Source organism: Anomaloglossus baeobatrachus, chromosome 1 (assembly GCF_048569485.1).
Source record: "Anomaloglossus baeobatrachus isolate aAnoBae1 chromosome 1, aAnoBae1.hap1, whole genome shotgun sequence".
Classification (NCBI taxonomy): domain Eukaryota; kingdom Metazoa; phylum Chordata; class Amphibia; order Anura; family Aromobatidae; genus Anomaloglossus; species Anomaloglossus baeobatrachus.
Genome location: NC_134353.1, coordinates 611849329 through 611876759, shown reverse-complemented (window position 1 = coordinate 611876759; position 27431 = coordinate 611849329). Strand labels below are relative to the sequence as shown.

The 27431-nt window shown below is 45.7% G+C and overlaps 1 protein-coding gene across 1 annotated transcript in view; it reads right to left on the bottom strand.

Moving 5' to 3' along the window:
* The window catches only part of DAPK1 (death associated protein kinase 1), a 249771-nt gene that overhangs the window by 219516 nt on the left and 2824 nt on the right, over positions 1–27431 (bottom strand). The window contains exon 2 of the mRNA XM_075318554.1: positions 23934–24091. Within this exon, the coding sequence (XP_075174669.1) occupies positions 23934–23995 (62 nt within the window). The 5' untranslated portion in view covers positions 23996–24091. The remainder of the gene's footprint in view (positions 1–23933; positions 24092–27431) is intronic.

Sequence of the window (27431 nt, the reverse complement as noted above, 5' to 3'; positions counted from 1 at the left end):
TATAACAATGTCACCTCCCTCTCAGGGAACGGCGCAGAGATTGAAGGATCAGCGCCGCTGCAAGAAGGGAGTTTTCACTGTTTTTACTTTAGCTGGGGTCCTAAATTGACTAAGCAGGGGTCGGCCACTAGTGATCACACGCTTAACATTCAGAGAATTGGAGGAGACTCCATAAACCACGAATGGCTGATGACTAGTGATGAGCGAGCACTACCATGCAAGGGTATCTTTACTTGTTAAGAGCAGTTGGATGCTTGGACAGAAGCGACTTGAGACTCTCTCGAGTACCCGAAAATAAGAAGAGTTCCCAGGAGAATGCTCGAGTTCCCCATTGACTTCCATTATATTCGGGTACTCGAGTCACTCCCCTCCAAGCATCCAACGGCTCTTAACAAGTACCGAGCACTCGAGCATTGTAGTGCCCACATAACATCAGCCATTCCTGACATGAATTCTCCAATGCTTTGTGTATGTCTCTTCCTCAGGATCTAACGTAAGGTTATTATTTACTGACAATACGTTACAACAGGATTTTATATAATGCCATGTTTGTGCCGCAGGGCTTTGACAATAAAGACGGCGTTGGCTGCAGTTAAAACAGACTATACTTAAAACCCTGCGACTTCCTGACTCTGGAAAGTGAATGTGTTCTATTAATGCCAGCACCACGTGCATGAGATGAATGAGATAAATATGACATTTCCGCGAGTTGCACAAGATTTATATCCCCATAAATGTCACAATCTTAGGAGAGCACCTGTTGAGGATATGGCCATTATCAATGAAAGTAAAGGTCAAAGCGCTCCAGCAATCACATACATGTCCCCCAACAGTGCAGCGGCGGCAGCTTCACACTGCACTTCAGGTCCAAGTATTCCTATAGCACTTGGTAATAACTGAGGGCAAAGTGATAAAATGACCATCTTGTCATAGTTCTGGTCATAGTATTAGGCTCAGATATGGAATAATGGTGGGGAAGACCAACTAGGCAGGGAGAGGGCAATTTGTTAGAAATACTAAATAAAGCTATGTGCGCACGCTGTGGATTTTACCATGGATTTGCTGCAGAAAATGTGTCTAACATTTCTGCAGTCATTCCCCAGCAAAACCTATGGGTATAAAAAAAATGCTGTGCGCACACTTTTTTTAGGGGTGCTTCACACACAGCGAGCTCACTGCCGAGATCGCTGCTGAGTCACGCTTTTTGTGACGCAGCAGTGACCTCATTAGCGATCTCGCTGTGTGTGACACTGAGCAGCGATCTGGCCCCTGCTGCGAGATCGCTGCTCGTTACACACAGCCCTGGTTCGTTTTCTTCAAAGGCGCTCTCCCACTGTGACACACAGATCGCTGTGTGTGACAGCGAGAGAGCGACAAATGAAGCGAGCAGGGAGCAGGAGCCGGCGTCTGACAGCTGAGGTAAGCTGTAACCAGGGTAAACATCGGGTAACCAAGGTGGTTACCCGATATTTACCTTAGTTACCAGCCTCTGCAGCTCTCACGCTGCCTGTGCTGCCGGCTCCGGCTCTCTGCACATGTAGCTGCTGTACACATCGGGTTAATTAACCCGATGTGTACAGCAGCTAGGAGAGCAAGGAGCCAGCGCTAAGCAGTGTGCGCGGCTCCCTGCTCTCTGCACATGTAGCTGCATTACACATCGGGTTAATTAACCCGATGTGTACTGTAGCTAGGAGAGCAAGGAGCCAGCGCTCAGTGTGCGCGGCTCCCTGCTCCCTGCACACACAGCTAAGCGGTGTGCGCTGGTAACTAATGTAAACATCGGGTAACCATACCCGATGTTTACCTTAGTTACCAGTCTCCGCAGCTTCCAGACGGCGGCTCCGTGCAAGCGCAGCGTCGCTTGCACGTCGCTGCTGGCTGGGGGCTGTTCACTGGTCGCTGGTGAGATCTGCCTGTTTGACAGCTCACCAGCGACCATGTAGCGATGCAGCAGCGATCCTGACCAGGTCAGATCGCTGGTCGGATCGCTGCTGCATCGCTAAGTGTGAAGGTACCCTTATACCTGCAGATTTACCCGTGGATTTTCCGCTGCGGAATTAATGTGCATGTCACTTCTTTTCTGCAGGTACCTGCGGTTTTTGCCATAGATAATGGTAAAAATCCGCAGGGACCAACCTGCGGAAAAACCGCACCAAAGCGCGGCAAAAACCGCATGGGTTTTGGTGCGTTTTTTACCGCAGGTGTGGGATTCTTTCAGAGGGTCCAGATTTTCCCTAAAAAAAAAAAAAAAAATTCTAGTGCGCACATGGCCTAAAAAAAAAGTGTAGAAAACACTGGTAGAGAATGGATATGGAGGTAATTACATTCTTAATATACTTTCACAAACAGGCGCCATAGCAAGAACCAGTCAACAGGTCACAAACTGATTAAAGGACAAACCCTAGAAGGCTGGGGCTACATGGGTCACAGTTCACATGGCCAAAAATCGCTGTGTGCCACCTACATATTGCGCCCCCCAATCACTTGCATTTTGCTGCCCTGTAGAAGCGGCATACGACTATTTTTGGCCATGGGACCCATGTCACAGCCAAAGTCGCCGCCATCTTGCCCCAGCATTAATGTCTGTCAATAAGCTGTGAGACAAATATCACAAAACTAGATTTCCCTGTGGTCGCCCTTCTGTAGCTTCTGGTTACTTCTGCAGCACCAAGGAAGGTCAGGCAATGTCAAGCTTTTTAAACACTAGAAGTCCCAGAGAGGGGTCATTTAACATTTCTACCTTTGGAACCCAGAGACGGGTCGAATGACCTGAAGGATTTTAGCTAACTTCCTTTAATCACCGTCTTTTGTTCTGTAATTAAGGCCATTACTGTCGCACCACAGGAGGTGGTTGTTTTCTATTGAGTTTAGCCATTTACTTTCTAGTTAGTTCTATTCAGTTTGGACTAAGGGTCATTTGACCCTCTTTCGGCACTTCAGGGGGGAGCTCGAAATTTCTGGGACTTCTAGTGTTCAAGGCTACATGGGTTAATAAATTGTTTCTAAATTCTGCTACCAATTAAAGATCAGAGGCATCACTTACAAAGTAACTAAAAACTGTCTAGATTTTTTTCATATTTTACAGGCATTTAAATTGCCTTCAGATCAGTTGTGGTCTGGCTCCCAAGACGCCCTCTATTGATCGTCCAATAGACCCCAAAGAAATGTGACTCGCCCGCCCCAGGGCTATGGGACACCCGGTGCCGGGCCGGACTAGTCCGGTGGTAGTCAGTGGTGGCTGGGCCCGGCTCCGTGGCCCTGGTGGGTGTCAGTAGAATATGTGGCTTGCTTGTTAATGGTTGTGTTCGTGACGCCACCTGTGGTATGCGGCTAATAAGCCGCCGCTGCTGTGTGAGGCCACCGGGATGATGTGATGGCAGCTATGGTGGTACTGCTCCCCACAGGTGGAGCAATGCCCGGGGCACAGTTGGTGCTTGTAAGTGTCTATGCAGGTGGAATAACAGAGACGAGTCCAAAGGTGCAGTTCCAGTTTTTACTCACAGTTTCGGTCACACTTGCAAGGACCCTCAGACTGCTGGGACCACCGTCAGGGACCTCCGCCGTATCTGGATGGTTCCGAGCGTGAAATCCGGTTTCCTCTCTTTAGTGTCCCTTTTTCTGCTGACTTCACTAGCCTTGCCTTAGGTAGATGGACTTGGCTTGGCCTCCATTACAGCCTCCAGGCTGGGGGGTCACCTGTCGGCTGATTACCCCTTTTCTGAAGATCTGCTCTGGGTTCTGGCCCTGGGAGCTTGCAATTCCCTGGGCCTCGGTTTTTACTGTCTGGAGACTGTCTTTTCACTCCTTCAGTGTCTAGGGACCGTCCCCTGTCGCAGCTGGTCGCTCCACCGTTGTCACTGTGGAACGGGCCACCGCAGCCTGCAGCTACCCGTAGCGCCTCTGGGCCCTCGGCAGCGGTACCCATCAAGGACTGCTCGTGGCACCTTACAGGACTACTCGTGGCCCTGCAACCCTTTCTCTCTTCTCGTCCTACATGCTCACTCCTCACTCTCCCACTCCCCTGAGCGAACTGACTAAACTTCACCTTCCTGTCTCTGTCTGCTCTCTGGTGGCTCCTCCCACCTCCCCAGTTGCTAAGCTACCACCCTATGGGAGCAGGGATGGGTCTTACAGCCCCTCTCAGCATGCAGCATGGGAGGGTTGCCTGCCACTTTCCCTGGTCCTGTGTGTCCCTAGCAATGGGTGTAGTGTGAATTTACCAGGAAACCGGAGTTCACCCTCTTCCTCTCCCAGAATGGGGCATCACACCGCAGATGGGGTGCAATGACCTGTGGCGACGGAAGCCTCAGGGGCGCCACAAATGCTGGCTGGATCAGTAGTTAATAGAGCACAAGTGATCTGCCCAGCTTTAGGCTAAGTTCACATGTCCAGTAATCATCCGCTAGAATGGATCCTGCGGCGATCCATTGGCAAAAAAAGCTGTGCAATCACAACGTTGTCCGTTTTAAAAACAATAAGATTTTTGTAGGATATTTTTTTTAACATGGGAGTTTATGTATGGAAAACGGATCCATTGACTGATAGCTATCAGTCATTCTTTCCTTTGTAAGTGATTTGTGTATTTTCTTACTGGATTCGTTCCAAAAGGAAAATGAATAGCAATTAGTTAATGGATCCATTTTCCATAGACTCCAATGGTAAAAAATAAAAAAAACAGATCCTGCAAAAATCATCTCTCCACAGACTCAAATGTTAAAAAAAAAACGGATCCTGCAAAAATCACCTTTTGCGAAATGGATTGCTTTGGGTCCATTCCAATGGATGATTACTGGACAGGGGAAAACCCTAAGGAAAGACAAGCACAATAGGATCTTATCTGTGAGAAAATCAGTAATACTCAGTGATCACCTGGTGGGTGGTTGTGTACCCACAGCCCCGGAATACGCTCAAAGATGTGGCTGTTGTAGCCCCTCGGATTTCAGAAATAGATAACAGGAGATGAAGGGTTAAAATTCAAGCTGCCGATGGACAAGATGCACAGAATATGAAGAGGACAGGCCAGGTACGTATAGTCCAAGTAGGTTACTAGGTCTAAATGTTTCAAAGTATAACCGTATTCTTCAGTTGTTATAGTAGTTTCGGTCCTGAAGAAGTTTATACTTCGAAACGCGTAGACCTAATAAACTACTTGGAACATACGTTCCTGGCCTGTCCTCTTCACATTCTGGGCATCTTGTCCATCAGCTGGTGGAATGTAACCCTTCATGTCCGGTTATCTATTACTGCAGATGTGAGCACAGCCTAAGGGCAGTGCTCACAACTCGCACTATTGTAAAGAGCTTGTAAGCACTGCAAATGCTCAGCCACTGCTGACTGTAAAGGTGACCTGTAAACTAGACAAGGATCCGTAAACAACAGTTAGAAATCCCTCAAATCTTGAGTACAAGCAAAATTGTAAAGTCTCTTGTATTTACAAACACTTTGCAATTTTAGCCATTACCGAACATGAGAACAAACCCTTCCAGTGCAAAAAGGCCAAAAAAATAAATAAAAAAGAAAACTTACAACTATCACTCCGAAACACAGATCCCAAGCCGCAGTGTTGTATCATCCTTCTGTACGACACAAATATGGGTAATTAAACTGGGGGGAGGGGTGGGGGGGGGGTGAAGCTTGGTCTTTCCTACATATGTGACAAGTTGATTATGGGATAAACCAGGCATATGTAGCTGCGGAGCAACAGTGCATCTTACACCCACCTAATCCAGGCTAAATATATGCCATGTTCCATACATTCACAACTGACATTATTAAACCAGTCCCTGTTTGCATTTTTCATTAAAGTCACAGGTGAATTTATAGAAAACGCTGCATTAGATTACAATGAACAGGTGACATTTGTAAGCTATATGACATATACGCATATTTACACAGAAAGGGTTCTTCGCTCCAGTAACCTAAGGCTGAAGCAAGCTTTACTTTATTAGTTATCCCATTGTCTGTAGGCTCATTTTATGATACTGTTCACTATACTATGCCAAGTATTTGCTGTCGCAGATGTTCTTATTTTATACAGCTAGTCTCCAAACCAAAAGCTAGAATATTAAAGGTTTATTCTCTCCTTAGATGTGGCCCCATGGAAGTGTCAGAAATGGCCATCTCTAGGACTTTCTCCAGAAACAGAGGAGGCAGCACATACGCAGCTCTGTCCATCCACGTCTCTCGGCCTCCTAAAATAGCTGAGAGCGACCTGAGGTCCTGTTTACGCAGGACCTTCCATAGAAATGCTGCTACCCTTTGATTCTCAGAAACCCCAGCATTAACACTAGAAGTCCCAGAGAGGGGTCATTTAACATTTCTACCTTTGGAACCCAGAGACGGGTCGAATGACCTGAAGGATTTTAGCTAACTTCCTATAATCACCGTCTTTTGTTCTGTAATTAAGGCCATTACTGTCGCACCACAGGAGGTGGTTGTTTTCCATTGAGTTTAGCCATTTAGTTTCTAGTTAGTTCTATTCAGTTTAGACTAAGGGGTGCTTCACACACAGCGAGCTCGCTGCCGAGATCGCTGCCGAGTCACGGTTTTTGTGACGCAGCAGTGACCTCATTAGCGATCTCGCTGTGTGTGACACTGAGCAGCGATCTGGCCCCTGCTGCGAGATCGCTGCTCGTTACACACAGCCCTGGTTCGTTTTCTTCAAAGCCGCTCTCCTGCTGTGACACACAGATCGCTGTGTGTGACAGCGAGAGAGCGACGAATGAAGCGAGCAGGGGAGCAGGAGCCGGCATCTGACAGCTGAGGTAAGCTGTATCCAAGATAAACATCGGGTAACCAAGGTGGTTACCCGATATTTACCTTAGTTACCAGCATCTGCAGCTCCCACGCTGCCTGTGCTGCCGGCTCCGGCTCTCTGCACATGTAGCTGCTGTACACATCGGGTTAATTAACCCGATGTGTACAGCAGCTAGGAGAGCAAGGAGCCAGCGCTAAGCAGTGTGCGCGGCTCCGTGCTCTCTGCACATGTAGCTGCAGTACACATCGGGTTAATTAACCCGATGTGTACTGTAGCTATGGTAGGAGAGCAAGGAGCCAGCGCTCAGTGTGCGCGGCTCCCTGCTCCCTGCACACACAGCTGTGCGCTGGTAACTAATGTAAACATCGGGTAACCATACCCGATGTTTACCTTAGTTACCAGTCTCCGCAGCTTCCAGACGGCAGCTCCGTGCAAGCGCAGCATCGCTTGCACGTCGCTGCTGGCTGGGGGCTGTTCACTGGTCGCTGGTGAGATCTGCCTGTTTGACAGCTCACCAGCGACCATGTAGCGATGCAGCAGCGATCCTGACCAGGTCAGATCGCTGGTCGGATCGCTGCTGCATCGCTAAGTGTGAAGGTACCCTTAGGCTATGTGCGCACGTTGCGTACTAGCCCTGCAGAAATTTCTGCAGCGATCTGAAGAGCACACGTGCGCTTTAAAATCGCTGCAGAAAATGTCCGGAATGAAAAAAAAAAAGCCGATTCCATGCGCTCTCACTGCAGCTCCTCGCATAGACAGAGCAGGGGCTGCAGGCAAAGCGCAGGAAAGAAGTGACATGTCACTTCTTCAGGGCAGCAGGCAAAGCGCTGCGCTCTAAGACGCCACGTGCGCACGGCCCTTGCACAGTCTCCATAGATTATGTAAGGGACGCAGGATGCATGCAGTTACGCTGCGCTGCAGAGCGCAGCGTAACTGCATGTAATTACGCAACATGCGCACATAGCCTTAGGGTCATTTGACCCTCTTTCGGGACTTCAGGGGGGAGCTCGAAATTTCTAGGACTTCTAGTGTTAAGGGTCCCATTACATGTAGCGACGTTCCAGCGATCCCAACAACAATACCACCTGGTCAGGATCGCTGGTATGTCCCTACATGGTCGCTAGTGAGCTGCCAAACAGGGAGATCTAATTAACGACGCAGCAACGATACGGTGATCCATATGGCGATCTCGGTGGTCGTTGGGACCCTGTTACACATGAGCTATTATGGCGTCAAACACGGCGATGCATGCTGCCCAGCGGGACACAAACGATCAAAAAGTGAACCAGGACGTTCAGGTATGATCGGCGATATCGCAGCGAAGGGCCGGTTGCTGCTATGTGTCACACGTAGCGAGATCGCTAGCGAGGCCACTGTTGCGTCACAAAACCTGTGATGTTTCAGCGATCTCACTAACGACATCGCTATGTGTGACAGGGGTTTAAGGTGATCATGACTCCAGTCCTGGACATAGGTGCTGGGTTAATGGATATGACACTAATGTGTATAAAAAGGGATCATTTAACTCTTAATCTCCCTTTCAAGCCTTCTAGCTGTACATGGCTCACAATCAAAGTCATATTATGACTGATTTGTAGACAGTCAAAATAGGCCTACTATATAGGTGCATTAAAAACGCATGAGTGTAAGCTCTCAGTGTTGTCCGATTTTTTTAATGGACAGCACTCGGACCCATTCACTCATCTGTGATAATCACAGATCTGAGCTAAAACTCAGACCATGGTCTATACTGATCACATTAGGACATATTCAGTGAGTGTTTAATCTAGGATTTAAAAATAATAATATATAATGGGCAGCACAATTAAATTTACTCATTTTTTCAATGCAGCTTAATGCGAATCTGTCAGCAGGTTTTTGGTAACGCATCTATCACTTAGATTACTGACTGCAGCCGATCTGACACAATCTGAATTTTTAGCTTTAGTCATGTAGCTGAGCCCAGGGAGCTGGCCTGCCCACACCAGGCTCTCTATAGAGATTGTACATTGACAGCATGGTGTCAATAACAACAAGGGGCATGTGGGGCCACATGGCTCAAGCCAGCTAGTCATAGCAATGATAATCAAGTGATAAAGCCTTTAGTTTAAATAAACAACAGCATGGAGCCGAGTAAGAGAGGCACAGTTGATTTTTGTTTTTTATCCCCTACAGCATGCTGTCCTCAGATTACACACCAAAAATCTTCTGCCTTATTCCATTAAAGGCAATGTGCGCACGCTGAGTATTTGGTTGCAGAAATTTCGGTATCAAAAAGCATCTCCTGTCAGAAAAAGCAAGCGTTCTTGCGGTGCTTTTTTGCTGAGTTTTCAGTGCCTTTTTATGCATAGCTTTTCATGCATTTGGGGTGAAAAAATGCTGGCAAAAATGAATGAATTGACATGCTGCAGTTTATTTTCTGCAATAAGGGTATGTGCCCACGATCAGGACTCACTGTGTCCTGGACGCAGCGGGTCCTGAGCTGTGGGTTTGCGAGTCTCCTCCGCAGGAGACTGCAGCTGCTTGTACCCAGATCAGGGTTCAGTGCGCTGCGGTCTCTCGCTTGTGTTTTCCCTACGGAGGACGAATGCGAATCCACAGCAAACAATTGACATGCTGCAGTCTGGAAAGCTGCACCACAGGTCAGTGTTTACTGTGGAAAAAACAAGCACAGTGGGTACAGGATTTCTAGAAATCCCATCTACTATGCTTAGACTGTCAACGCAGCGTTTTGGATGCAGCTGAAGCATGCTACATCCAAAACGCTGCAAACACTGATCGTGGGCACGCACCCTAAATCTGCAAGGAACGAAAAGCAAAGTGCACAAAACTTCAGGATTCTCCTTGACTTTGCTGGCATAAGAATAGATATGCAGATTTGTGACAAAACTGCACCCAAAACCGCATTGAAAAACACAGCATGTGCACATAGCCCAAGTCTCTGATACAGAGATCTATGATTATTCACATAATGAGTTATCAATAAGTGAGTTTATGGTGTATTTTGGTCTTCTAGTGGGTTGTTGATTTTATTATTGATAGGTATATCAATATTCGGATTATTCGTACTGAATACCTATCTAGTACTATTCATCACGAATAATGGACCTAATGCAAGTCAATGGGGAACCCAAGCATTTTTCTTCGGGGTTTCCCAGAAAAATGCTTGGGTTCCCCTTTGACTTGCATATGGGTCATTATTTGTGACGAATACCAGAATAGTACTACCATAGGTACCGTATTCGGTACGAATAATCCGAACATTTTACTATTCGCTCATCACTAGTTACAATGTATATAAGGAGTTTCATAGCTCACAATTATTGCTGGATAAAAATAGTAAGGATTATGGAGGGCTCAGGGAATAGATTGTAGAGTCAGGAGACCATATACTGTTCTTGTATAGGTGAATGTCCGCTGCTGACTCAAACTCACCTGGGTAGAAAAAAAAAAAATCAGAGGGAACTAAAAAATGAACGGCAACATAAAAAGAATAACTACCTAAGATAATTCCTTTGTGTGCCTAAAAAGAAGGAAGTCCGGATTTCAAAGCATAGCAGTTATGTATTTACACGGCCAAAACCAGACGATGCAGAACAGCCTAAGGGTAAAATCTCAGACAAAATACAATGCTGGGCACATCAACATTGCCACGTTAATTGTTCAGGAAGGCCCATGCCAGCAACAACTTACTGAGTTCCATGGCAGTAACGGTCCAGGTATGACTCTTCGGCAGCACCGGCTACCTGGGCACCGCCAGCTATGGCACCAGTCAACACATTTCTCTCTACAGGACCAATGCAGCAGCGCATAGAATAATTGATGGATTCCCTGACAGGAAGAGGAGACAACAGAAATAAGGACATTTTCCCTTTGATTTGCTCAGCTGTTCCCGGGAAGACCACGCAAAGAAGACACTAACTTGGAATGGAAAGTTCTGCCGTTAACAGAACGTGATTGCAATTGAAGGCATCTCCTGGTATAATTAAACTCTAGAGAGCGAGAGCTGTTATTAGCCGCTCCTGCCGTACAAGATTACAGTGCAGATCCTTTTTGGAACAGCCAGAAAAAAAAAACAACGCCTTGTTAAACTGCTCCATATGGAAGACGTTTTGTAGGGTCAAATAGTACACTCTGAGAAGAAAGCTGGGTCACCCTAAGAGATAATTCACTCATATCCCTATCTACATTTCTGTATGAGCTTTACATGGATATGAAGAATAGAAGTCACTTGTGTTACAACCTCCGGGTCTGACAACTATTAACCACTCAGTGCAAAGTCCTAGAGAAGTCACAGCATCAAGTACAGACGAGGCTGACCGACAGCCATCATGGCCAATGTCACAGTTTATAGAACAGAAACAAGATAGTGCACTAGAAGGAGAGAAAGAAAAGTGACAGACGGACTTTATATCCCACTATAATCTTCAATTAGATATGCATTAAAAACAGATCACATCACAAAGTCTGAGGCCGGTAACCAAGAAAAGCAAAGAGGCAGAGGAATGGTGAACCTACGAGAGATACTTAAATGCTGCAAGAAACCTTCTGGAAAGATCGCAGGATGCCCTCTTCAAATGTACATGTCCATACAGACTGGAGCATGGCTGACAACATCAGTCTCCCACTCAAATGTATAACAATTGTGAAGCATCACAACTACTTCAACACCACATCCATCAGGAGAATCCCAAAGTGTCCACCTGCTTAGACCTCCAGAGATCAGTTGTAATCTGAGTAGAAACCTTGCAGTAAAGGCCCCGTCACACACAACGAGATCGCTAACGAGATCGCTAACGAGATCATTGCTGTGTCACCGTTTCTGTGACGCAGCAACGATCTCCCCAGCGATCTCGTTATGTGTGACACCTACCAGCGATCAGGCCCCTGATGTGAGATCGCTAGTCGTTGCAGAATGGTCCAGGCCATTTTCTTCAAAGGTGATGTCCTGCTGGGCAGGATGCATTGCTGTGTTTGATGCCTACGAACAACCTCCTATACAGGTCGCTGATCGTTACTACGTCGTTGGTAAGGTCTAACTGTGTGACATCTCACCAGCAACCTCCCAGCGACTTACCAGCGATCCTTATCAGGTCGCATCGCTTTCGGGATCGCTGGTAAGTTAAATGTGACAGAGGCTTAAAACTTCAAACTGCCTGCAGCACCACCAGTGGGGAATTTAGGTATTATACAGGGCCTATGCACATCAATGGGCTTGCTGTGTAATACTGGAATGGCCCTCCAGACTGTTATCGCATCAGATCACCTGGGCTTACTGCCTGGCCTTCTGACCTGAGCTAACTGATGTACATTAGGTATGTTTTATACTGGAAGATTCCCATGCACCACTCCCACAACCCTGTGCTTATTTGGGACAGTACTGGGTTACAACCTGTGGCCTAATGACCCCTTTTAAACCTGGCCAGTAATTTGATAACTCTTTCGAGCAATGTTGATCAACATTAGAAAAGTTTGTAGGCCCCATCACTGGACCTTTTCCTAATCCTGATCACTGTATGTAACCATTGTTAAATACATCATCATTGCGCCATCCTTCACATGGAGGTAGTCCCCTGGTTGCGACGACTTATATGGAATATAATTGGTCTATCATTAAAGTGTCCTCATGTCGGGGGTGTGACCTATTTTTGTGCATTAATATTTAGATAAGGTGGATCCTAAGAACATCTGGAGAATATATAAACACACACACATACTGTATACACACACACACACATACTGTATATACACACACACACACACACATACTGTATATATACACACACAAACTATTCAAATACATGATTATGTTGTTCTGCCATATTTAGAGTTGTACATGATTTTAACCCACTTTGTAATTAGGTTAGTTATTTACATGTTTATTTAGTGTTCCCATAACATTAAACCAGTAGAACCAGTAGGGGGAGTTATGAGGCATTGCAAACTAATCTCTAATATGACTAAATGTCATTTTTTTTTCATTTATAACTTGATAAAAAAGCCATCTGTGGCTGAAAAATCAATTTTAATTTTAAATATGTCGTTATCAATAAAGAGGTTGAACATAACACCCTAATAACACCCCCGCGACACAGCAGGTGTCACCATGGTGACTACATGGGTTCATCAGAGTTCACTGGGAACCCCAATGACCTTATGGACATCACTGCGCAGTCGCACACACTGCTTGCTTGCTGGGTACTCACCTGTCCCCGATGTTCCAGTGATGCTCCTGCTTCCAGTTCCTCAGTGCAGTGAATAATCAAGGAGTATAATGAGCGGGGCTCAGAAGCAGGAGACAGCAGAGCCGAAGAAAACAGCGCTGGATACAGGTGAATATAGAAATTTTTTCTTTTATTTCAAAGACCCGTGTTTTCTCTGGTACGTGTCACACTGATGTCACACGGATCACATCAGTGTGCGATCAGTGTACCACTCGTGCTGCCGGAGAAAAAAAACGGACATGTCTGCATGTGTGTGTGAGTGCGGGGGTCACACGGTTTGTGTGAAAACACGGCTTTGTGAGTTAGGCTATGTGCGCACGTGTGCGCTCTGCACCGCACACAAAAGGTCCGCTTCAGAGCGCAGCTGAAAAGCTCCGTTCTGAAGCGCCTGGTGCCTGCAGAATTCATGCGCTCTGCATGCTGCCTCTCCCTATAGACAGCATTCAAAGCAAATAAAAGAAGTGACATGTCACTTCTCAGAACGCACGCTTTGGGCAGCAGCCGAATCGCTGCGTTCTAATACGCCACGTGCGCACGTCTCATGCACAATCTTCATAGATTGTGCTGGGGACGCAGGACGCATGCAGTTACGCTGCGGTGCAGAGCGCAGCATAACTGCATGCAATACGCACACGTGCGCACATAGCCTAACAGTATAAAATAAATGGGTATGTGTGACATCAGTGTTAAAAATGGATGTATCCAAAATAGTAAAGGGGTGTTTGCAGACAAAAATTAGAAACTTAAAACATAACTTTTAGGCTAGGTTCACATTTCCGTTGTTTTGCATCAGTCAGCTGATCGCTCTTATTAGCCGGCCGCCGGGAGATCATCTGATCGCTCTCAAAAGCCGGCGGCCGGGAGATCAGCTGATCGCTCACAGAAGGCGGCTGCCGGGTGATCAGTTGATCGTTCGGCCGTCGAGAGAGCATGCGCAGCGAAATCAAAAGGATTCCGCTGCTCAAAAAACGTTCCTGCCACCCGACAGTCAGTCGTTCCATGACTGATCAGTTGGGCGGCAGATGCAACGCAAGTGCATCAGTCACAATCCGCCGCTCATATAAGTCTATGGGTAACAACGGAATCCGCCAAACGGATTGCGTTGTTTATCAGAGCAGCGGATTGTGACTGATCATAAACAACGGATATGTGAACCTAGCCTTAATAGTGTGCTCATTAATAAGTGACGACTCACTGCATCAAAACGTGAACTAAAAACTAACAAATGAACCACTCCAGGCCTCCAAGCTCAAATTGGGCCTATGTGGCACATAAGGCCCATCAGACAAAAACATCCCATATTGAACACACTCAGAATAAAGTGGTTTAAAAGAACCCCAAAAATACCCATAAAGAAGGAACCACCCTCACATGTGGTATATGGGTTTTAATGTAATGGGCCTGTATACAAGTACAAACCAAACCTTTTCAATAACCAGAACACCATCCTTCACTGCCATAGATGGATCCCGTTCAAAGAAAGGAATGGTCTTACCGTAGATCAATGGGCATACCTATACCTTGCAGGCCAAAAGCTTCATATTGGTGACCATCAAGTGGACTTTGTAGATACCAATTATAGCTCAAGATCCAGCTTGTCAAATAACTGTAGTAGAAATCGCATCCTCCCAACGAGTTTCAAATATACTATTCATCAGGGGAGTCTTCATAATAGATGTTCTGCATCCCATCAGTGTCAAAGAAACTGACCTTCAAAAAATAGATTGCACCATACGGACAAAGATGTCTAGAGTAGACGGACGCCAAACAAAATGTGCCGCCAGGATACAGGTGAACATAGAAATTCTTTTTATTACAAAGACCCGTTTTCTCTGGTACGTGTCACACTGATGTCACACGGATCACATCAGTGTGCGATCCGTGTGCCACTCGTGCTACGGAGAAAAAAAACAGACATGTCTGCATGTGTGCGTGCGGGGGTCCCACGGTTTGTGTGAAAACACAGCCGTGTGAGTAACTATAAAATAACATGGGTATGTGTGACATCAGTGTTATAAATGGATGTCACACGTACCTGAAACACGGACATCTGAAAGGGGCCCAACTGTGAATCCAGCCCTAGAATGAGCTAAAAGGTTAGTTAGAAAGCAGCAGGAGTTCATTGGAGTGTGGTCTTCTCTTCTTATAGAATTGTCCCCTTCATAGATTTCAGTGGGCAGCCGTAAGGCTGTATGCACACGTTGTGTGTTATCATGCTTATACACTGCATTCTGCACCGCAGCGTAAAAGCATGCGCCCTGCGTCCCCAGCACAATCAATGAAGATTGTGCAAATTACATCCGCACGTTGCGTTTTAGAACGCAGGGTTTCGGCTGCTACCAAAACGCCTCATTTTAAAAAGCAACATGTCACTTCTTTTGTGCGTTTTGGTTTCATTTTCCACTCTCTCTCTCTCTCTCTGTCAATGTTGGTCTTTGGCTGTCGATCGGTCTCTCTCTCTGTTGGTCTATCCTTCTCCTCCCCCTCTCTCATACTCACCGATCACCGGCGCGGCGCTGCACGGCTGACACTGCGGCGGCTTCTCCAGCTTTTGAAAATGCCAGCCGCTCATTATTCCATCTCGTATTCACTGCTTCCCCCGCCCATCGGCGCCTATGATGGGGGCGCATATGAATCCAACCAATGCTGAGTGACAGCTGTCTCACTGCAACCAATCACAGCCGCCGGTAGGCGGGTCTATGTAGTGCAGTAAAATAAACAAAAAAAAAAAAAACAGCGTGCGGTCCCCCCACTTTTAATACCAGCCAAGATAAAGCCACACGGCTGAAGGCTGGTATTCTCAGGATTGGGAGCCCCACGTTATGTGGAGCCCTCCAGCCTCAAAATATCAGCCAGCAGCCGCCCGGAATTGCGGCATCGATTAGATGCAACAGTCCCGGGACTCTACCTGACTCATCCAGAATTGCCCTGGTGCGGTGGCAATCTGGGTAATAAGGAGTTAATGGCAGCTCATAGCTGCCACTAAGTCCTACGTTAATCATTGCGGGTGTCTATGAGACACCCCCAATGATTAACCTGTAAGTGAAAGTAAATAAACACATACACCCCAAAAAAAAAAATCCTTTATTTGAAATAAAAGACAAAAAAAAAAAAAACACCCTCTTTCACCACTTTATTAAAATCCCCAAACACCCCTCCAGGTCCGGCGTAATCCACACGAGGTCCCATGACACATCCAGCTCTGCTACATGAAGCTGACAGGAGCAGCCACAGACCAGACCGCTCTGTCAGCATGACGCAGCAACTGAAGTGAGTCGCACTGTCAGCGGAGACATCACTCAGGTTACCCACGGCCTCAGGTCTCGGGTGGACTCGAGCTGGCCGCGGGTAATCTGAGTGACGGCACCGCTGACAGTGCGACTCACTTCAGTCACTCAGGAGATTTGCGGTCACCGGTGAGTTCTTCACCTGTGATCGCAAATCAAGCCGCGGCACACACAGAATCGCTCGATCACAATGAAGTCGGGTGAAGTTCAACAGAGTTCATTCTGATTGCGTGGCTTTGTCTCGCAGCCAGCCATGCTCTTTTTGACAGTGCGGTCCCACTCTGCTCTGCTGCAAGTCTATGGGGATGCAGCAGAGCTGAGTGGGACCGCACTGTCAAAAATGTGCGTTCTGGATGCTTTTCCCACTCTGTCTATGGCAGAGCAAGCATCCAGAACGCATGAATTCTGCAGGAATTCTGCAATAATGCGTCTCAGAATGCAGCTTTTCGGCTGCGTTTTGAGACGCACATGCAGTGACTTACACGCTGCGTAATAGTACGCAACGTGCGCACATAGTCCAATATGAGCATAATCCCTCAGTGGCTTTCATAGTGAATGGTAAGCTCAAAAGGCAGAAGTAGTGACTCATAAGGTAAAAATAAGGAACAGTTTGCTGATAAGATATACTAGTTTCTTATATTAGCTTGTTCTATTTATTTTTGCCGTTTGTTGAAACGACTAACCATTTAAAGTCTGCCCTGAAGGTTATTTCCATTAAGAAAATTTCCACAGCACGGGGTTAAAATTTGTGATCTCATTTACTTGCCTGGTACAGTAATCAGCTGAAGATTTTATCAGCGCAAATCCACAGGTAAAATCTGAGCGATATCCATTATGTCTGAACTTATCTGTAAAGGAATATTTTACAACTGCGCGTGTGATTTAAGTTATTTGCACTCTATTTAGTACAGCAAGTAGGGGGTTTGCATACAATTACTATGCTCAGTGGATCTGACTATTCATAATAGGTGTATAGCTGGGATATACGTCTCTCTGTATGTAGATATGGTGCCCTGTTAGGATACCGTCCATATACAAGGAAAGAAAAGGAATCCGGCACTCTTACATTAACAGAGATATGGCGCCATTCTCTTGGGCACCTGCCCCTATTCTATCGGCGCTATTCCATATAGTTTCCTGTCTGCACTCCGTCTGAAGAAGGTCTTGCTGGTCGAAACGTTACATATATTTTAGGATTGCGGTTTCCATTAAAACCTATATCTCGTTAATTAATGAGTGCTGGATTATTAATTTTTTTTTTATTCATAATAGGAATAACCGAAGATGAAAATGGTTATCCCCTGAGGGCACCCCCCACAAATATGATCCTTAAGGGGAATATAGCTACTCCAGTCTCCATACTATCAGCCACAGTGAAGGATTCAGAAGTATATGGTTACGAATTGAAGGCCATAAGCATTTGAAAAAAAATGTAATTTGCCCTGATGTTTTTCCAGATAGACCACCCATGCTCTACTCACCATCAGTGAAGGTTGTCCAGCTAAGGGACACTTGCCATTCTTTCCGACAAGGTGTAGGGCAAAGAAGCATGTCTAGTTACCAATGCCAAGAACGCATGATAACTGAATTATGCAATGCTTATACCGGTGCTGTAAAACATATCACACTCTGCACTCGTCTGCTCATTCATCATTATGCAATAACTTTTAATAAGAAATACCTTGGATCCAGAGACGAAATATGCTTCAATAAAACAAGTGCAAAGTACAATTCAAGTTCATTTCTTCCCGATCATCATTTTCCCAGCAGGCCACATAGCACTAGTTAGCAATTATCAAGCAATTTAGAGAAATATGTTATGGAAATTAACAAACCTTAGGACAGTGCCAGAGTGTCTGGCCAGGCATGCAAAGCTCCTCTTAAGACTACTTTACACCTTACAATTTCATATGCGATCTCGTATGCGATCGCACATGCCCCCGTCGTATGTGTGGCTTGGTCAATTTGTTGCCTGTGTCGCACAAACGAGTAAACCCGTCACACGTACTTACCTTCCATACGACCTCGCTGTGGGCGGCGAACATCCACTTCCTGAAGGGGGAGGGACGTTCGGTGTCACAGCGACGTCACACAGCGGCCGCCCAATAAAAGCGGAGGGGCGGAAATGAGCGGGACTTAAACATCCCGCCCACCTCCTTCCTTCAGCATTGCCGGCGGGACGCAGGAAAAGTGTGTTCATCGTTCCCAGGGTGTCACACAGAGCGATGTGTGCTGCCTCGGGAACATTGAACAACTGCACGTTCAATTTTTAGAAAATGAGCGACGTGTATGCGATCAACGTTTTTGCATACAATTGGAATCGCACGTAGCTGTCACACTCTACAATATCACTAACGATGCCGGATGTGCGTCACTTACGACGTGACCCCGCTGACACATCGTTAGATATATTGTAGCGTGTAAAGCCCGCTTTAGTAAGGGGTACAGACGCAATCTGCAGGGAGTATTTCTAGGCGGCGCCTCTATATTTTGGTTCACACTACTTTTTGGAATTTTCACTATGAGCGCTGTCGGAAAAAATAACTCTAACCATAATAATTGTATTTTGTTGCTACAATCCTTCTGCAAAATGTTCTTTTTGCTAATGGAAGTCTACATAGAAATAAAGGCAAACATACTTCTTGCACCTGCTTACATGGGTGAGAGCCTCGCCAGCCTGAGCATTCACATACCCAAACTTTATACACCTGATCTAAGAAAGCTCCAACGTCAGAGGACACACCATGTCATTGTTACCATACCTGCAAAGTCTTATTATCATATTACTTATTGAAGCTTAATTAGTAAAATAACAAAATAATGAAAATGGCCCCCCCCCCCCCAAAAAAGCACAGTATATCAATCCTACACAACATCAATATGCAAAATTGCAGTGAAACATTGGAGGCACATTCAAATGTACAAGAAAATGGCATGGATAGCAATCTCAACCTCAGCAGATGCAGGGTAGTATATGAGAATGGAGAGCACGGGCCATTGTGATACAAGTTATGAAGTCTACTCCAGCAATGGGGAGAGGGTACTTTACACATGAAGTTCTCTCATCAACCTGTCCCATCAGACCAGTATTAAATCTAAAGTGATGTGTGTAAAGCTGGTCATACATACTGCACAGACCGCCATCTATCACAACTCCTCAATACCCATGCACACGCAGCCTGTGTTTTCAACTGGAAGAAAGGAGAAAGCCTCGGACACCCCCTGGGTATGGGTTGTCTCCCGTAAAAGCAGTGTATCCAGTATTGTATTTCCATCAACTTAATCCTTCTCTTTCCCGAAAGAGGATGTCAGATGAACAGAGTTAGTAGCCCCCGCACAAGTTAGGTGATTAGTGGGTTCTGTTAAGTCTCATGTAATGTGTATATTGACCTTAAAAGGGAATATAATATGGGCAAACAGGTTATAGAATGCTGAAGAAGCCATACCTGTCTATCTCATATCAGATGCCTTGTTGTGGATAAATCATCTTATCACTTTATGTAAAGGAGCTCTTCCAGGCTATGGGGCGATGCATGGAAGATAACTCCGCCTCCACAGATTATTTTAGATAAAAGGGGTGTTACCAGTGTAATGTGTGATGGTCGCTTTCTGCTCACTGCAGAGCTTTGCGTGATTATACCTGACATCTGCAGGTTCCTCTCAGCTTAAGCCTCCAGCTCACAGGCAGAGTATTGCAACATTATTGCAATAAAGCAGATTCACTTTTAAGGGGTTGTCCAATACTTGGCCAAAATCTTCTCCATCATTATGTTTCCCCCACCAAAACACTAAGGCTATGTGCCCACGTAGCGTATTTTCATGCAGTTACGCTGCGTTCTGCACCGCAGCGTAACTGCATGCGTCCCCAGCACAATCTATGAAGATTGTGCCTAATCCATGGCCACGTGGCGTATTAGAGCGCAGCGCTTCGGCTACTGCCAAAGCGCTGCGTTCTAAAAAGCAACACATCACTTCTTTCATGCGCTTTAGATGCAGGTCCCGCTCTGTCTATGGGAGAGGCTGCATCCACAGCGTATGAAATCGGCTTTTCATTACGGACTGTTTCTGCAGCGATTTGAAGCGCATGTGTGCTGTTCAAATCGCTGTAGAAATTTCTGCAGGGACAGAACGCAACGTGGGCACATAGCCTTACACTCACCTTGGGAACCATTAAAGTGGTGTTACCAATGGCTGTCCCGGGGATTGCATGACAGTTACATCACGTGATCTCTGCTGTCGATCAGTGCTGGAACAGGAAACTTCTAAAGAAAATCGAGGATCATCGCTGCGCTTATCACCATTGAATTTACTTGTCCTGAGGAAGGGGGCAGAGACCCCTGAAACGCGTAGACTTGTACTTCAATAAATGACCTGAAAACTATTCATTGGATTCAATGGTGAGAAGCGCAGCGATGATCCCCGATTTTCTTTAGAAGTTTCCTGTTCCTATCTTACGGGTCCGCAGCTGTCTCCACCAGCCTCAATGCTCCATCAGGTGTTGTGACTGTCTCACAACATCCATAGGTGAGTGCACCTTACAATCCCCCTACTGTTGTTTATCGGTTAAAAGCCTATGCGCCTGTCTTTCGCCCACTACTTCTTAGATGCCAATCAGTGCTGGCATCGCTCTCCCCCCACTTCAGACGAATCAAGACATGTGGAGTAAGTGAGAGCTGCTGACAATGACAATTGTTTTAAATTAAATCTGCTTTAATTGGCCATAAAATGTATCTAAAATTTGTAATAATGTGTTAGCCAATCACAATGTAACAGAATCTGACAGGTCTATTGTAGGGAACACAAACTTTTTGTACTAGGATGATTATAACGAGTAAGATAAATCAGAATTGGTATAATCTAAAGAGGTTGGGCACTACTTTAGCATTGATGGCCGGCTCCCTAGGATAGAAATGCATAGACTTTCACTGATGTAGGTCAGCATTCATATATACCGGGTTTCGGGAGACATTAATGAAAGAGCACTAGTTATTTAGTGGGGCTGTGGGGGGCTTCAGTAATTGGTCTCTGTCTGGGAAGGGGGGCTGAAAATCAAGTGGATGAGACCTATTGTAAGTGAAGAATCCCATCCATTGTAATGTGACTACTGTAGTGTAAGTGATGGGGGAGGGAAGCCCCCCACTGATTTCCCTCCCCGCACAGTTATCTATTTAGTGTCGAAGATGTGAAAAGTTTATACAGACAGAGCCACATAGATCATGTGCAAATTATACTGCCACTGTCACTGGTGCAAACGTCCCATTCCTAACTGGTGTCACCCCACCCCTAGATGACTGAGTGTGAAACCAGCCAGAAGTGAAGCAGATGCTAATGAGGACATGCGATCGTCTCACACTCCGCAGTGATCTCTCAGAGTAGCCTCAGATTTGGGTATGCTGGCTGCTGTGGTGACCTGCAAAGGCCAGATGTGCTGCTGCCATGAATTTTGTCAAAATTCAAATCATCCAATTGACATTTTCATGCAAGTTAATTTTTTTTTATTAAATAAAACTACAACATGTCCAATATTTTGTGTCTTACAGAGGTGGTTCACTGGGTCTCCATGACCTCTGAGATTCGGTGAGTTCACCGAGGCCAGCCCCAGTCTTCCTGAGTGACTGGACTGTGGGCAGCGTTTCACCGCTCACGAGAGCCCAGCATGTTGCGTGCTCTGTCCGTCACTGCAGAGCGCCGTAAGCATGAGCGATGCTGGGCTGTGACGAGCGGTGAAACTGCGCCCACAGCCCAGTCACTCAGGGAGACTTGGGCCGGCCTCGGTGACGTCAGGTCAACTGGAAGTTGACTTGTCATCACCGCATCGCAGAGGTCATGGAGCCCCAGGGGTCACTTCATGGCGATGAGCGGACCGCACTGCTCAGAGGCAGATTTGGCTGAACAAGGTATTTAGAAAAAGCTTTCCCTATCAGTTTTAGAGAGGTGGCCACTATTGCAGAGTAGTGAAGCACTTCTTTAATTAAGAGTATCCCTCAATTTACCTTAATTGGGGAAAAATGGAGCACTAAAACCAATCGTAATTGTAGAGAAACTAACACTGAAAGCGCTTAGAAATCTGTTTTACATGGCTTCATTCATACCAATGCCCTCAAAACATGTAGTTGGACTTGTTTTTGTTAATATTACAGTCCCTATATCCTTAATTCTACCTTGGCATGCCTTAGGTTTCATCGGGAGCCATATAGATGTATCTCTATTTGGCCTCTGACAAAGCCTTTGCAGTTCTGCACTAAGGAACCTCCACAATATGTGCACAGTCCTATAACCTCCACACCCAAGTATCTAGCACATGTATGGACACTAAAAGGCACACTAAGGACACATGCACACAATGTTTTTGTTTCAATGGCTTTGATGGCAGCTAAGACATTGTATCTTGCAACGGTTCCACCTCCAGCATTTTTTCCCTGTGTTCAACTCTAAAACAGCGAAGAATAAACATTCCTTAAAAGATGAAAAAAAGGAACACTAAGGCGGGCTTTACACGCTGCGACATCGCTAGCGATGCTGAGCACGATAGCACCCGCCCCCGTCGTACATGCGATATCTGGTGCTTGCTGCCGTAGAGAACATTATCGCTACGGCAGCTTCACACGCACATACCTGGTCGGCAACGTCGCTGTTACCGCCGAACAGTTCCTCCTTCAAGGGGGAGGTGTGTTTGGTGTCACCGCGACGTCACTAAACGGCCGGCCAATAGAAGCGAAGGGGCGGAGATAAGCGGGACATAACATCCCGCCCACCTCGTTCCTTCCGCATTGCCGGTGGAAGCAGGTAAGGAGATGTTTGTCGTTCCTGCGGTTTCACACACAACGATGTGTGGTGCCGCAGGAATGAGGAACATCGTATCTGCAGCAGTAACGACATTATGGAAATGAACGACATGACACAGATCAGCGATTTTTTACACTTTTGCGCTCGTTCATTGTCGCACCTAGGATTTACACGTTGCGATGTCGCTACCAGCGCCGAATGTGCGTCACTAACGACGTGACCCCGACGATATATTGGTAGCAATATCGCAACGTTTAAAGCCCACCTAAGACTGAACATGTGCACAGCAATGTCGTATTTATATTGATGGGCATGATGTTCATTTTTGGTGGCATTACTCCTGGCGGAATCCACCTGAAAAAGACGTCAGATGCACATAACACTTTACTTCTAGTACTTACAAAAGGGGTATCAGTGCTAGATTTATAGAGAATCAACAGAGCGCTCATGTGTGTATTCAACATATAGGCACCAACATAACTGAGATCAACAATAAATTATCCAAATAATACAATAGCTATAGCCATACAATAGTGTATACATGTATTAATGTAAGCGATAGCCCTTTATTCCTAATGTCACACTTTGATATAGGCATATAATTCTGATTATTACACTGAACTGTGCCGAAAATAAAAATAAAGGTCAGTCTCAGCAAAAGAAACACTGAGTCACAAGTGGGTTACAGCTGGAACCTAGCTATATAATTTTCGCATGAGCCGCCTGAGTATAGCTTAACCAATTCTAGCGGTCCTCCTATTACCAGCGGAAAGTGTAATTATAATTATACATATTTAGCACAGTGGCTGCAGAAAAGAGAACTGTCAATCAAAGTAAGCAGTCCTCATCCAACTCCTGCACACAATGGCTGCCGCTTACCTGCCAAGCTCTTCTCCGATGTCGTAATAATCCTCTAGGTTTTCCTGTCTGAACACTGTCATGGCGCCTCAATGCTCGGTACACATCCACTGTTTTAGACACCTGGAAGTCATCACAACCCAGTCAGATAGCTGGGATCAATGGACATCTTACATTTCCTACAGAAGAAAAGGAGCAGTTTTCAATATATGGTGTTATTGTATACACAGCGTACCCATGTTCGGGTACTCGTTGGATGCTTGGATGGGGACTGCTCAAGTACCTGAGTATAATCGAAGTCAATGGGGAACACAAAAATTTTCGGGAAATCTGAGTCTCTTATTGACTTTCATTATACTATGGTACTCGAGTCGCGCCCATCTGAGCATCCAACAGCTCGTTACGTTACGAGTACTCAAGCATAGTAGTGTTCACTCATGACAAGTTGTAACCAATCCCAATTCTGAACCATGCAGTCATTTCCCTTTACTTCCCTTGTCAGTCATCCACAACCGCAGAACATATTCTCGATTAAAAGAATATATTCTTAAAATTTGGACATTTCCTAGGATGCTCCTTTAAAATATATTTTTGGGATATTTTCTACAGACGCCTCTAGGTCATATTTCCGAGTTGCTCCAGAAATGTAAATTATCATTGAATCCTTCTGGCACTATAATTGGTAGAGGAAAGATACAGCATATATTGCAGGGCTTGGGGTATATCATCATATCTGATCACTACGGAAAAGCATGGAGCCAGGAAAACTCCCAATGTATTCTCCTAGATGATCAGTCTGCCCTCGTTGACAGAAATGACAAAAAATAATCTGATGGAGATCTCTAAAGTCTCAAGGCTCCCATAGAAATTAGACTGGCATCCTCCGAACCCACAGATGTCTTATGTGTAAGTGACCCACCGACATGATTGTTGTAGGCTTAAGGATGTAGCATGTCCAGCTTTGGACTGCAGATGTCTGGTAGCAGCTCTCTCAGAGGATATGGAGGCGCTCGGTCAAACAAATTCTCACGTGTATGGGAGACAGCCGGCAGCCGAACCATTGTATGACTGCAAAAGTATATGGAGGTTTTACATGCTTCGAAAGAGCACTCCAATAGCAGCTTCACAAAATAGTTGATAATCCTGATGAGCAAGCACTACTATGCTTGGTATTCATCAACGCATTTTGATGATCGGATGGGCTCAACTCATTTACCGAGTATAATGGAAGTCAATAGGAACTGGAGCATTTTTCTGGAAGACCTGCTGGAAAAATGCTGGAGTTGCCCAGTGACTTCCATTATATTCCGTACACGAGTTGAGCCCGTCCAAGTGTCCACCTGCTCATTACGAGTATCAAGCACCCGAGTATGGTAGTGCCCACTCATCACTGGTTGATAATGGGTTTAACAATACACTATAATAGATATTTATCCATACACTTGATGTATACTTTTGAGGTTGTCCATGATACCAATTTCTGGACAGGTCATATATAGAATGAAATTATCTGGAACGTCATCATGTTGCATAGTAATAAATGTATTTCTTTTTCAACTCTATGCAAAACTAAATTTAGATCGGTTTGGCTAAATTATATTCCAGGCACATTTTTTAGGGTATTAAAAAGGTGGGAAACCTAGAAATCGGAGCCCCTCTCCCCCCACCCTCCAATTTCTTCACATAACGTGTAAGATACTGATCATATTTTATTAAATAGATACATTCAAACTCCAAAATGCATATACTAGACTGGATATTGCATACATACACACAGGTGGATCCAAACAGGACAATACAAAAAGTCTACAGAAACCTAAAACAGTGTGGAAAGCTTCAGTCTGCAGCCCACCCGAAGATGTGCAAACAGTCAAGTAACCAGGTCAATGTTAACTCAGTGCAAATAGTGCTAATATATAAAGCTGTGTGTGTGTGTGTGTGTGTGTGTGTGTGTGTGTGTGTGTGTGTGTGTGTGTGTGTGTGTGTGTGTGTGTGTGTGTCCGCTAAAGGAATTTTCACCGTCGCATGTACAATCACGAAATTTTGCACAGACACTCCATGTGACTCAGGGAACGTCATAGACTATGTTTGGGCGGGAAAATGTAACCCCGTCCTTTCCAGTTACTCTACAAAAATCCTGCCTCCATTAATCTGAATGAAGCTGGGAGCTCCTGGCTTTAAATAGCAATTGTCAGTGGTTGCTATAGGAACAAAACAAACTGTTAGTAAATGAAGCTTATGTGTGAGGTAAAAAGATGTCAGTGGTGAGACAGATAGAGAAAGACAGAGACAGCCCGGGCAAAGAGACAGCCCGGGCAAAGAGACAGCCCGGGCAAAGAGACAGCCCGGGCAAAGAGACAGCCCGGGCAAAGAGACAGCCCGGGCAAAGAGACAGCCCGGGCAAAGAGACAGCCCGGGCAAAGAGACAGCCCGGGCAAAGAGACAGCCCGGGCAAAGAGACAGCCCGGGCAAAGAGACAGCCCGGGCAAAGAGACAGCCCGGGCAAAGAGACAGCGAGAAAGAGAGAGTCAGACAGATACAGAGATTGAGACAGACAGAAACAGACAGACAAGGAAAGAGACAGACAGCGAGACAGACATCGACACACAGACAGAGACTGGGAGAGAGACAGAGAGACAGTTACTATCCCGGGCAACGCCTGGGTACTACAGCTAGTGGCTATATAAAATACACAAATCCTCAATTATCTGTGTACATATGGTAGGACAAGGTACGGACTGATTGCAGAAGCACCTCCAAGTGCGTTTCGCTTCTTCGTCAGGAGGTCAAAAGGTGGTTTCACCCTAAGCTGTCATACTTGGGCTAATAGTTATTTCATATTATTCAGTGTGACCACAGTTACCCGTCACTGATCTTTAGGAAAACTACTGCATTGTCTAGATCAAGAGAAACTATGGTAAGAAGTGCAGGAAACCATAACCCAACAAAAAAAATCCTACGTGATGAACCATGAGATGGGAAGATGCTGGCACTAGTTCTATGCTAGATGTGTACCAGCCTGAATGTGGTGGGATTTCACAGGTAATCAATAGCTGTAAATAACTACAGATCTCTATCATCAGTGCTGATACAACAGTAAATCTGCACCACTGCGATGTTTAGGGAGCTAGAATGTGCAAGTGTACATAGGGAAACCATGCTAAATATGGCCAGGATTTACATCGGCTGCAAATGGAGAACCACAACGGAGAGAATGGTTTCATTTCCTCCAGATTTTCTTGTGAAGCTTCAGATGTATTTTGCCCCATCGCAGCTTCCTGAAATAATAAGCCAGAATGGCGGGAGCGTCTCCACAATGTTACAAGGTAACAAAACAGCTTCTAGTATATAAATGATGAGGCATCAGTATACAGAAAGGGACAGGAACAGTCTTACATCAATAAGATCTCAGGTGGTCAGAGAGAAGTAGAGAGTCAATGGTGTGGGCAGAGAGCCTTCCGCTGAAAGCTCAAGAGACAACCTAGAATAAAACGTGTGTCCGGCTATTCCCAGAGGAAT